The 12,803-nt window shown below is 37.5% G+C and overlaps 1 protein-coding gene across 2 annotated transcripts in view; it reads right to left on the bottom strand.

Moving 5' to 3' along the window:
- Window positions 1-12,803, bottom strand: part of KIFAP3 (kinesin associated protein 3) — a 68,884-nt gene that overhangs the window by 54,504 nt on the left and 1,577 nt on the right. For both annotated transcript variants that reach the window (XM_031047262.2, XM_005147076.4), the window contains exons 2-10: window positions 9,649-9,780; window positions 8,424-8,578; window positions 7,054-7,109; window positions 6,431-6,572; window positions 5,424-5,523; window positions 4,535-4,659; window positions 3,983-4,081; window positions 3,024-3,202; window positions 509-671 (exon numbers count right to left, since the gene is read on the bottom strand). In XM_031047262.2, the coding sequence (XP_030903122.2) occupies window positions 509-671; window positions 3,024-3,202; window positions 3,983-4,081; window positions 4,535-4,659; window positions 5,424-5,523; window positions 6,431-6,572; window positions 7,054-7,109; window positions 8,424-8,578; window positions 9,649-9,780 (1,151 nt within the window). The remainder of the gene's footprint in view (window positions 1-508; window positions 672-3,023; window positions 3,203-3,982; window positions 4,082-4,534; window positions 4,660-5,423; window positions 5,524-6,430; window positions 6,573-7,053; window positions 7,110-8,423; window positions 8,579-9,648; window positions 9,781-12,803) is intronic.

Raw genomic sequence — 12,803 nt, 5'->3', positions numbered from 1 at the left:
TCTCCCCCACCCCAGCTCCCGAAGGGATTGGGAGGAGAATCAAAAGAATGTAACTCCCGCAGGTTGAGATAAGAATACTCTAGTAACTAAGGTATAACACAGACCACTACTGCTGCCACCAATAATAATAATAATAAGGGAAATAACAAGGGAAGAGAATACAACACCTCACCACCCACTGACTGATACCCCACCCAAATGAGCAGTGAACTAGCCCTTCCAGGTAACTGCCCCCAGTTTATATAGTGGCCATGACATGCTGTGGTATGGAATACCTCTTTGGTCAGTCTGGGTCAGGTGCCCTGTCTCTGCTTCCTCCCAGCTTCCCCTCCTCCCTGGCAGAGCATGAGACTGAGAAAGTTCTTGGTCAGAGTAAACATGACTTAGCAACAACTAAAAACATCAGTGTTATCAGCGCTGTTCTCAGGCTGAAAGTCAAAACCACAGCACTGTACCAGCTACCAAGAAGAAGAAAAATGACTGCTACTGCTGAATCCAGGACACATACCTAGAAGCGCAGTTAGTTTGGGAAGTAGACCAACTTGCACCATTTTATTCCTCAGGCTTGTGTCAAAGGATAGATTTAGCAAGAGTCGAAGAGTAACATTCAGCAGATCATCATGTTCACAGGGTACCATTTTCACAAGTTTTTCAACAATATCCATTTCAACCTGTGTATCAAGAAAAAGAAAGAAACATAATCCATCCAAGCTTAGATTTGTCTTCAATGTAAAAGCCCTCTCAGTATCTTATATATTTACATACACACATATGCAAATGCATATCAAATTTGTACCCATAATACCCATAATGTCAATGCATTTTCATCTGAAGCAGGTTTGCTTACGTCTTTGTGGTTGAAATCTTCTAGGTTGGGCTACTGGGTAACATTGATTAAAAAAGATTTTGAATCAAACAGTTCAGATATCTTGAAAACATTCCTTACAGTTGGAATACTGTAAGAATGTGATCGAGACATCACTTGCAAGATTAGATTGGGGTAGGGGTAACAACTCACTCAAATGTAAACACAAGCAATTCTAGAACAAGTGGCATTAAAGTCAGAGATACCCAACCAAGACAGACAGAAAATTGGCATTCAAAAAGAATTTGAGACCTTTCATTATGAATTCCAATTGAATTCCTAGACAGAACTTTGGATGTGCTTTCAGAAGAGGCATGTGTCCTACATGTTAATTTAATAAAAGCATGAAAGTCATCTTGAAACATGTATCACATTCAAATTAAAAACTGTAATCCAGGAACTTAGAAGTGGTGTCAGTTTCTGAGATCACGTTCACTTTAGCAGCCAGAAAAAAGCCATCTGAGCACTGACTGGCAAAACTTTAAAAAGTTTTTATCATTTTTTAAGCATAATTTCTCTGCTTTTATTTGACATAATCTTTTAAATGCATTTTCTTGTTTCCCAGAACCTTCTTTGGCCAGAAAGAGGCACACATAATTACTTTGCATTCTTCAAACTTTTGCATGTGTGTAACTAGCCTTCCAGTTATAAATACACAGGGAATGAATACTAAGAAACTACAGCTTGCCCCACACTGCATACTGCAATAATCAAACAACTGACTATAATCAAACAACTTTGACCAAAACCAATCAGACAGCAAGAGCTCCTATTTCACAGCTTTGAATTTAATAGGACAAGTATTAAATTCCTAAATTAAATTAATAAATATCCCTATTTGAATACCAAAGAGAAGAGTGTGCTATAAATATACATAGCTTATTCAGTTTTACTTAGAATCAGGCATTGCACAACTAATCTTGGTTCATTTTGCCTTTGACATTTTTGTGTTATTGCCTGATATAAATACTAAAATACCTTCTCCTTCACTGATAGCCTTCCTTAATAATACTGTGCAGAGAAAAGAAGCATCTTTATTACAAGTAAGGAATGCTCAAGTGGACAGCTGACCTGAAGCATACAAACCTCTTCAAAAGTCTTTTCAAAACTGTTAAAAACACTCTGCAATTAATTCAACAATGTTGTTTCATTTCTATTTCTGCTAAGTCAAATGGAATGCAGAAGGTGTGCCAGCAAATCATCCTTATTTTCCTAATAAAGTCCTTCAGGACACTACACAAGTATAAACTAAATCAATGACCAATCACCTAATAAACAGTCTACATTCCCCCAAAACACATGCTTGGTGTCTGACTTTTGTTAAGAAATAGGATACCCATATATAAATAAGAGAGATACCTCGTTTACATTTTTCAGTGCATATGCATGAGAATGACAGTTCCAGTAACAAAGGTGCAATTAATTTTCTATTGATTTACACAGACTTTTTCATCTCACCATTTAAGTGTAACATTAATCTCAGATTACTTCTTGGATAAGGAAAATTTATCATTTCCATTTAACAAGCTGGCATAAAGGTACAGAAGTGAAGGCATGTATCTACTAAAAACCGCTGGAAAAAATCACTAAAAACTTAAAGTCACACACACACAGAAATATGCTATGATTTCAGAAGTTTGAGAGTTCACCTAAAAGAAACTTACGAAGAATAACACAGCCCACAGTTCATAGGAGCTACTGGCAGCATGAAAGAGCAATTGTAAGGTGCCTTTGGAGACCAAGCTGGCCTAGGAAGTAAGTCTAGCAAACTGCAAAAGGGTAACTATCTTTCTTTCCAAGGCAATATATGTCAGAGACAACTGTATGTTGGCAAAATAATTTAGTATGGGGGCAGGGCCACGGGCATCTCCAGAAATGGCGATATGAAAAGACTCTAGGGTGCTGTCTTCAAAATTTGGAATTTCATGTATCATATTTTGAGGTAACTTCACCATTAGGGATAACAGTTCTTCAGAAAATGTTGCAATATGTTATTGGCTGGATGTTGCACTTTTACTCATTTTTCTAGTAACAAAGAAGATAATCAATGCTACAGATATTTAGGGTGGGGACAGAAATATCTCCCTCTTCCCTCCAACCACACAGTCTATACTTTTCTAATATTGCAGTAGAGTGCTATGAGTGCTCTGAGCCTTACCATATCATTTTTGTTCTCCATAAAAATGCTGAGTTTCTTCAAGAAAAATACAACCAGCACAAGCAGCTCAAAATTTTCACGGTCCAGTGCTTTTACTAACATATGGACAATGTTCTTGTTTCTCATCTTCAGCTCAGTGCGAGGATCTTCAGCAAGATTTAGGAGCAGGTAAACTGCAACTAACAAAGTCCAATACAAATCATATCATGAGATCACAGACAAGAGAACTAAACAAGTCTCTATATACACATTAACTGCTTAAGACTTTCAGAACTTTCAGAAGTTCTGCTACCTTCACAATGCATTTTGAAGAAACCTGACCATGAATGCTTTTTATCCCTGTTTAGAAAGCATTAAGAAGCTGAATTCTAATAGTGGTTTTGAAAAATAAAAAATAAAAAAAAATTATCTCTAGAAGCTTTTTATGCTTTTTTTTCCTTTCAGTTCCAATGGGAACTATTAAAAAGCCCTTACTGGGAAAGCTTTGCCACTCAGATCATTTCAATCTAACACTAACTGTACTTCAGTACAAAAACTGAGACAGAATGAAAGCTCTCCCACTTGAATCAGATACAGGCCAAGTTAAAAAGAAAACAAAAACCTAAAAAACAAACAGAAAACCCAACACAAAACAAACACCCACACTCCCAATACCCCCACCATCAAAGGTACAAAACCAGAATACCCAAACTCCTCCCAAACCAAAATTATGAGCAAAGAAAAGTTAAGCTGATCACTTTTGCCATTTTTCCTCTAAGACTCACAGATAATTTCAAAAATTGTTAGTACACTGTCAAACAATCTGATTAAGCACTCATCTTCTGCCTGTTCTTCGGCAGTGCTCTTCCATATTTATCCACACGTTCAGTATGTTTAATGCATCCTGGTTGTAACAAGCACTCAAAACCCACTACCCACATTCACTAACAAGGAAATAGTTTTCTATTTGGATTTGGTACCTCTGAGTAGCTGTTCCTGCTTGATAACCAGCCCTTGATATTTCTTGTAAGTTTTGTCATAGTCCTTTTTCAGGGTTTGATTTTCAGGATCTTCATCAAGTAAATTGCAGAAGTTAAGAAGTTCAGATAAAAATTAAATAGCCTAAATGACTACAATCCTCAGGGTGTTATTCCACCATTAGTAAAAAGCAAGGGATCTGTGGAATAGCCAGTGTAAACACATTACTTCAGCAAATTGCTATACTTGTAATCTACGGCATAAGTTTTTTCTCCTCCTCATCCTGGATGTATCACATTCTAATAGTCAGGACAAATGTTCCTAAAACATACTACTGATGAAATAAAACTTTGTTGTTGTTGTTTTAGTAACTCTAACTTAATGCCCTAATTTCTCACTCTTGGCCTTTTTCATATTACATTTTGCACTTTATTAGAAATAGTAAATTCTACTGATTTCACAGAAGCTACTGTATGGTCATGTTATATAAATCAACAACAGCTATCAAGGCAAGTCAGAAGCCATTAAGCTGCCCCAGCATATCAAAAGGATATCAGCTTTCTTCTTCTTAGAAAGTTCTTCCTGCCAAAGCTCGTGTCTCTTCAGTTCATGGTCTATAATATTCATACACAGAGCTCCAATTTTGTAGTGTGTGATTATTCCATGAAATTGAGAAAAACTACATTGAAGAAAAAACTTGTGAGGAAAAAGAAAAATGAAAACCATCCCAAATCTGTTTTGACATCTATGATCGCAATGTCCCAACATCACACTACATGAAGTATTTAAAAAAAAAAGAAAAATATTTACTATCTGCCCCATTATAACATTCCTCTGTTCAAAAATTGTTTCAAAAGTCAGTTTCTGTAAACATGAATTTTTTCCAAACTTGCAGAAAGAAAGCAATAGCATGTTTTTCCAAGTCAAAATAAAGAACACATTCCAATTTTTATGCATAAAGGAAAACTGTTTTCCAATCAGCCCCACTTTCCATATTGTAAGTGCTTCAGAGGAATCCCTACTTACCAGACATATAATAGAGGCCTAAAATCAAGTTTCAGTGCAAATTACATTTGAATTATTTCTAGGCAGGGTATGCTGAAACACTGGCATAGCTAAACAAGAACAAACACCCACTTCACTTTTGAATACCACTTGTTCCCTGTAGGAATGCTGAGGGAAATAAAAAAGTGGCAGCTTAGCCTACAAGCTATGGGTGAGAACCCTTACTAGTTTCTTCTCAGCTCTACTACACATTGCCTCACTGTGGGGGTTCTTTTTGTGCCTCAATTTTGTCATTTATGAAAAATGTGTTTCTATCTCAGCAAACCTTTTACCTGTTTCAGTGAGGTTTTGTAGTGCAGTGCAGAAAACAAATGCAAAACACTAAGCAGAGAGAAGTTCCTTATGTCCTATGTTCCTATACAGAGACACTGCACTCACCTTGAAAAGCAGAAGAAAATATAAATTATATTGGTAGCAAGTTCCACACTTTGTTTCCAGTCTTCCCTCAGCACTCTAGCCAATGCACTCAGGGCACCTTCTGAATTAAAACAAGATATAGATGTGTATGAGCATTTTACCTCCTTCCTTTTGTCTTGTGAGGTTCAGAATTTAGATATACCTCATTCTACATATATCAGTTTTCTACATGGAAGATTTTCAGAGGTATCTCACTTTAACATGTAACACTGCTTACAAGTTACATTTGGAGATGGTACTAAAACAGAGTACTCTGGGTGGTCATACAGTCACAAACCCTAGGAAGAGGCCACATGCAAGAAAGCGGCAACCAAACACAAAGGTCATCTTAAAACTACCACTAACCTTACCATCCTGTGGCCTGTGCCAGCTGTATGTTCCACACTACTCTGTGGGCCCTACCTAAAATATCATCACTTCACTTTCCAAATCCCCTTTAAATGCTACATTGAAAAGTATCACTTTTCATTCCCATCTTTCTTTCATACACATTTATTTTTTTTTCCCATAGCAACTTTGTATTATTTAATAATTTGGTTTATATTTCTTGTCATACTTTTCTTCTCCAGATCACTCTTCTTTCCCACTGAAAACTGGACACCTATACGTATGTCAGCCTGCAAACCCCATTTTCAAAGCAAGTTTCCTGATCTTCATGATACAACTCTACACTCTCATCTTTGACAGCAATGCCAACTGAAGTTGATTTAGCATCAAAATAACAAGGATCAGGAAAAAAAAAAAGCAAACCAGCTGAAGCCTATTGAGGCCAGGAAGATTTATGCATTAGGCCCAGCTAAGAAGAGCATCCATTTGTGGAGAGATCCAGCTGGGCTTTGACAGACAGCTTATGTACTCAGAAGCAAGGCCTATCAAACTAGAGAAAATTCCAAATTAAAGGTGAACTATTTTTCCCTTGAGAAGAAAGCACCACATTAAGAGAAGTTACCACTGGGTTTAAAAATTACCATTGATAAGCAGTTCTTCCAAATTATCCGGATTCCTAGCCAGCTGCAGAACAAGGGCAGAGCCACGCACCTTGTCAGGAATGTCTTCATACAGTAACTCAATGTACTCATCCATGTCATTGATATTGGCAACTTCATCAATCTGAAAGCAGTCATAAGTGATGGTTTCACAGAGAAAATTATGTCAATTCAACATAATCAATCACAACATTATTCAATCCCAAACGACTGCACAGCTTTGAGATATTAGGAAAAAATAAACTACAAGGAAAAAATCAACACACCCAGAATATATGCCAATGAACAACAGGAAATTTGAGATTTAATTACAAAATAACAAAGGATGCTTAGACAAGACTCCCTGCACCCTGTCTGATGTTCCAGACCTCTCTTGCTGTCCTGCTGCATGCTACAGTTGGAGAGGGAAGTATGCAAGTCAAATATTTTACCCTTTATGGAGACAGTTTTTATTCCATTCTGCAATATTCCCAAACCAAGTTCTCTGTTTAAAAAAAACAGGCAACATAACCCCCTGAAGATTCAGTATTTCCTCTTCCCTCCTCCCCAATATCTACGTAAGAGATAAACAGGTTTTGCTTTTTTTTTCTACCACCAATATTTACCTCCATTCCTTCAAATGGGGATGGATCTTTTGGCTTACTGGATTTCTCTTTCTTTTCTATTAAGAAAAAGACAGGGTTGCAGTTAGACTATGCATGTGCACACACACACACACACAAAAAGCCCAGTATTGTCACAGTAAACATTCTGATTAAGTCAAGATCAAAGTCCTTTTGTGTCATGCTGACCTGTCAGACTAACATAGCTAAGGTATGTCAGGTTTCTGAAGCTGGACAGCATACAGGAAGCAAAATAAATCTTAGATGCCTTCTGACTCCTTACTCTAAATGATCAGTTGCAGCCCAGTCAGCTGGGGAGACAAAGGCTAATAATCATTAGTGAAAGCCCAGAGTGGCAAAACTCACTTCCACACTGAAATACCTTAGCAGCTTTGATTCTACTTGTGCACTGTGCCAAAGCTGCCCTGTGATACACCAAGACATATATACACACACATATATATATACATGTGAGTGTGTGTAATGTGTATATATATATACATACATGTATATAACATATACACCAACACAGGATCATAGAACAGAATCACAAAATTGTTAAGTTGGAAAGGATGCTAAGATCATCTAGTTCCATCCCCCTGCATGTATACTTTATACAGAAGAGGGTAAAACACCAAAAGCACCTACAATCAAAGCATACAAATAACAATCTTTGGTTTAATCTTATCCCGCTAAGATAATAAACCAACTTAAGAACAAAGCTAATCATTTAATGACTGCAAGAAACCTTGCTAGCCACAAGGTAACACAGGACTGGATGTTACATATGAAATTGTCCCCTGAGCAGAAAGTTTAAGATGAAACAGAAATAGGATCATTAAGATGCCAGGAACTTAAGATGACAATACAACTATTCGAGGCTCTCTGCTACACCAAAGCTTGTCATGCTCTGAAAACTCCCGACTCCAGCTTTACAGACAGTGCAAAGTCAGCCTAGGAACACTATCTAGCCTTGCAACAGACAATGACAGATCTTCCTAGGAAGATCAACATATGGTCATTTGATGTCACTGCACGTGCAGATGCAACAAGAAAAGGCTGCACCAAATAATGGAATCTATACCTCTCAAGTCCTACTAAAGCACAAGGCAGCCAGTAATAAGCATTAACACTAAGATCAACTAACCAGAAAGGTAAGCTCTGGTTTTAAAAAGGTAATTCCCACCAGTTTTGCTCCAAGATTTAATCTTTCCCAAGTGTGATTTACCTATACATCTTCCCCACTCTCATCTTCAGAGGACTCCTAAGTTAGGATCAAGCAACTTAGGATCTCAGCTAGAAAAAGCTCACACACTAGTTGTTGAGTGCTAAAGCAACCCAGCCACAAGCTACTTTATTCCTGTATTATTTACCTTTTCCTGCTGAGGCATCTCTGCGATTCTGCAGATAGTACAATAGTTGTTCTACCTCCGGCAGTTTTGAGGGGTGAATGAGCTTGCATTCTTCAACTACCTTTCGAGCCAGGGAAGCAATGTCTGTATTGGCATTAAGACTCTTCAGCCGAATGCTGCAACAGAGATGGGTGTCTCTTCAGCTTCTAAATTTTTGTATCTCCTGTTCTTTATGTTTACAGAGTCATTAATTTCTTGAAGCAGAAATGATCCTGATACCACCAATGGCTGTGCCATGACTTACAAACATAGTGTCAAAGCAGTGGCTCTCTACAACTCCAAATGGCAAGTAACTGTCAAACATTTGACAGAGCATAACTGTCTATCAGCTGACAAGCAGCAACACTAAATGCAGCTGCACAAACAGATCCTTTATAACCATCTCAGACACAGCAGCCAATAATTTATTTGCAATACACCAGAAAAAATATGCACAATACTGCAAAGAAGTACAGCATACACAAAAAATAACAGGATGGATCAAAAAGGAATTCCACCACATTCCATATGCAAGTTATACTGGTTCATCTGAAAACAGATATTCTCAGAAATCTGAAATAATTTAAAGATTCTCTTTTTCTTCATCAATTCTTCTTACATACACTTACACATGCAGCCACTTCAGCTCAAGTTTTCAAAAACAATTCAGTATAGAGATAAAACAAACCTAGGAAAGGTCCAAACTTGAATCTTGGAAATTAAAGTCATAATAGTTCTATGGGCTTTTCCAATGGGGAATATTTTAATGCTCTTAAAAGAAAAAGACCAGGTAAAAGTAAAATGCAGATACTATAGTGAAATTACTAGCAGTACTGATAGATGAAAACAAGGAGAGCCAATGACTAGAGTGTAAGGCTGTCAGAAGGTTCAACAGCATTACTTGCTTCAACATTAACCATCTGATTAGGAACCAATCACTTCACTCTTCTCTGTCTCAAGTTCCCATCATATAAAATTGGAGTAATCACTTTTCTTTACAAACCACTTTAAAGTACATGGATGAAAAGCTCTTTACAATATGTGTTTTAGATGTTAACTTCACTGGCTTCTAAACCCTCCACTAACCTAGCGTAAGTTTTATAAATATTAGAATATATGATTTCTTACAGACTATAGATGCTTTGAGTTATTGACTTTATGATTAGGAAAAAATGGAAAAAGCTATCAGAACTTGCTATGACCTTACATTTTCTGACATTCTTTGCGCTCCCCCAGCACAGGGTCTCCTGTTTCTCCGAGAATCATTGCTTCCACTTCATAGTGGACAATGAGGGCTTTCTCAGATGGATGTACATCTATGTTTCCTCCTTTTACCTTTCTGCAATGAAGAAGAAAAAAATTATTGAAAAGCTCAGAAAACATATTAGAACACATAAGTAACAAGGACCTGTCTCCTTAACCCAAGCACTGCCCTCCTTCTGTACCACATTTCATTTCACACAGCTGTACCAAAGTTTAGTGCTAGTGGCATGTTCTTGACTTATTATGTCTACCAGAACCAGAAACACACAAATCACTGGTCAAGTCTTAGTCACTGAAGTCAAATAAGAAACAAACACGATAAATCTTTGATTTCTAAGTCTCCCAGCTGTCTTTAGGAACTAGTTACGAAAAAGATGCACTTGACAGAGTTGATTCCCTGTTACACTGTCAGTATTAAGAAATCTGCTAATGACATTGATTGAGTGCAGTCATTTACAAATGGAAATTCTTCCAAGACTCTCTTAGCTAAATCTTAAATAGTTAAAAACCTACTAAGTATGAATTACAAATAATTTTAAATTTTTCTCCTGAAACACAAACCTTTCTGATACTGTTCTTTGCCTCACTGTGTCTACTGCCAGGCTTGCGGAATTACCAGATCAACAGCTGCCATCAACAGATATAAATCAAGCATGTCTACATGTTTTACTACAGCTACAGATATTTTGGAGAAGCATTCTCCAGGAAAGCACTCTGGGAATGCCACTGCCTAAAGGACCTGTCCTGCTCTCTCCCGCTTTGTGACAGCAACTCCATGTTCACACAGAGGTACAAAGATCATGAGGATAGGCCATGGATAAAAGGCCACAAAGATACAAATTATTTCTGTTTTTGAGTGATAGCAGAACCACATCCAGAGAATGGCTTTTATAGTGCATGTGTGGGTTGTTTGTTTGTTTTGGGGTTTTGTCTGGGTGTTGGTTTATTGGCACAATCTGTGCAATAAAAAACAAAACAAAACCAACCACCAAACCAAACAAACAATTAAAAAAAACAACAACCAACCAACAAACAAAAAATACCAAAAAAACCCACACAAAAAAATCCAACCCCCCAGATTTACAGGTGAGAGAACAGCTGGCTATAGCATTGGGTCAATTAGACCAGGGAAAACTACATCAGCCTCACAGAGCTGCAAATGTCAGCAAATCCAGATGCAGCCTTCAATGTAACCACTCTCTTCAGAAAATGTTTGAAATGTGTGCCTCCAGCTACTCAGCTACTACAGTGGGTGCTTCCCCTTCTGCTGAATAGAAGCACAAAATTACCTTTTTCCCCGACATACAGCTGCCCAAAAACCCCCACAAACCACAGAAAGGTCTGCTGTGGAAAATAAACTAGTTCAATACCAGACTTACAAGGACATAAAGCTACAGCGCAAACAAATATAGCTCACTGCTAAAAGCAACATCTTCCTTGAGATTGTAGCAGAACTCCATTTACTACTTAAGATTTTTTGAAGAAACCTACGTTTTCTTCCCTTTAACAGTATTTTGAAGTAGATGCTTCAGTACAGTCTGTTCTCACAAGGTTCAGCCTTGCAGGGCAGAAAGTTTACAACAAATCTATCTGAAAAGAACCACTTCTTGCTTCTCACCCCCAACAGTATTTCCCTCGTATTTAGATCTACCAGGAGATCTCAACCACAAATGCTCCTCATGACAGGCAAACCTCTGTAAATTGACAGCTTCATAATAATTACAAATATAAAGAAAAGGATGGGCAGAGAACAAGTGGGCCTGAAAGAGAGTGGCATAGTTTTACAAGAACTAAGCTGAACTAACAGGTCATCACTGCCAGAAGGATTAGATCTTCCCATGTTTTAACTGCTCCTGGCAGTCACCTTTGTTCAGCATGAGGGCTCATCAAAACCTTTCAAAGCCACTTCCAGCAATTTGCCAGAAAACTCTTCATCTTTTGGGCAGAGGAAGATTTTTAATGTGTTATTGAAGTAAAGTGCTCTACAGAGAGAGAATAACACTTCCTATCTACAAGCAGGGATAAACAGGATGGAGTGCGACCTCCTTTTGGCAGCAGTAAAGCAGTGGTGAGCTTAGTTACAAGCAGAACCTCAGTCTAAGACTGCTCAAACAGTTTTAGCATTTTCCATATGTAATTTTTTCTATAAGAGAGACAGATGAATAAACTGAAAGAAATACAGCTGCAGAAATTTTCTGCCCTCTCACATTGATAACCACTTTCACTATGTGAGCTATTTCCTAGCTAATGGAATCACAAATCAATTCACATTCAAGTTCCCGATCTGAAAAATTTTACCTTGTGAACTGCTTGAAGACATACACTAAGATGCACTATCCAGCCACTAAAACTGTTTTCCATTTGGAAAACACTGCATTCAGATTGCCAGCATGACAAGAACAAAAAAAAAAAAAATCTTTTAGATAAACAATCCCTCCTCCCCCATTGTATCCACAAACATCTACTTTATTGATTTTCTATGCATCTTAAGTTTGTGCATATATATATTTATAATATTCATATATATTAAAAAAATATATTCAAATACATATATTCATATAAAAATTTTTAAATAGACATTCTTGTAACTAATAGAAGCAGCAATGCACTGGGGACATCTCACGCACATCAGTCCATCCTTTCACTTCATTGACTGCTTTGTCAACAAGAATCCTGCTCTATTAGAGGTTTAAAAGAGGAAGGCCTTTTCTACAGACAAAAGCTATTCTAGACGAACTCACACAACCAAAGCTGGTGTGTGAATAACCTTTATCAACTAATTCCTTCAGGGGGAAAAAGCAAAACCAAATTATCCTAATCACAAGTGGCACAAATAGCACACATGGATAAGGCTGAAAATCCAATAACAAATCCTGGCAAGTCAGACTTCATGGGAAGGGGACTTCTCAAGGAGGATGACAAAGGGAAACAGGGATCATAGGAGTACCAGACTTGCACACAACCCTAGCCCTGTTAATCAGAACTGTGGATGGTTTTGGCTTGTGCTCCCTTAAAAAAGTATACTTGCTGCAGGAATGACTACAAAACAAAGAAGAATGTTCCAAAAATCACCCATGATGGCACAAACAGAATATCCAA

Source organism: Melopsittacus undulatus, chromosome 6 (assembly GCF_012275295.1).
Source record: "Melopsittacus undulatus isolate bMelUnd1 chromosome 6, bMelUnd1.mat.Z, whole genome shotgun sequence".
Classification (NCBI taxonomy): Eukaryota; Metazoa; Chordata; class Aves; order Psittaciformes; family Psittaculidae; genus Melopsittacus; species Melopsittacus undulatus.
This window is presented reverse-complemented; position numbering and strand designations above follow the sequence as displayed.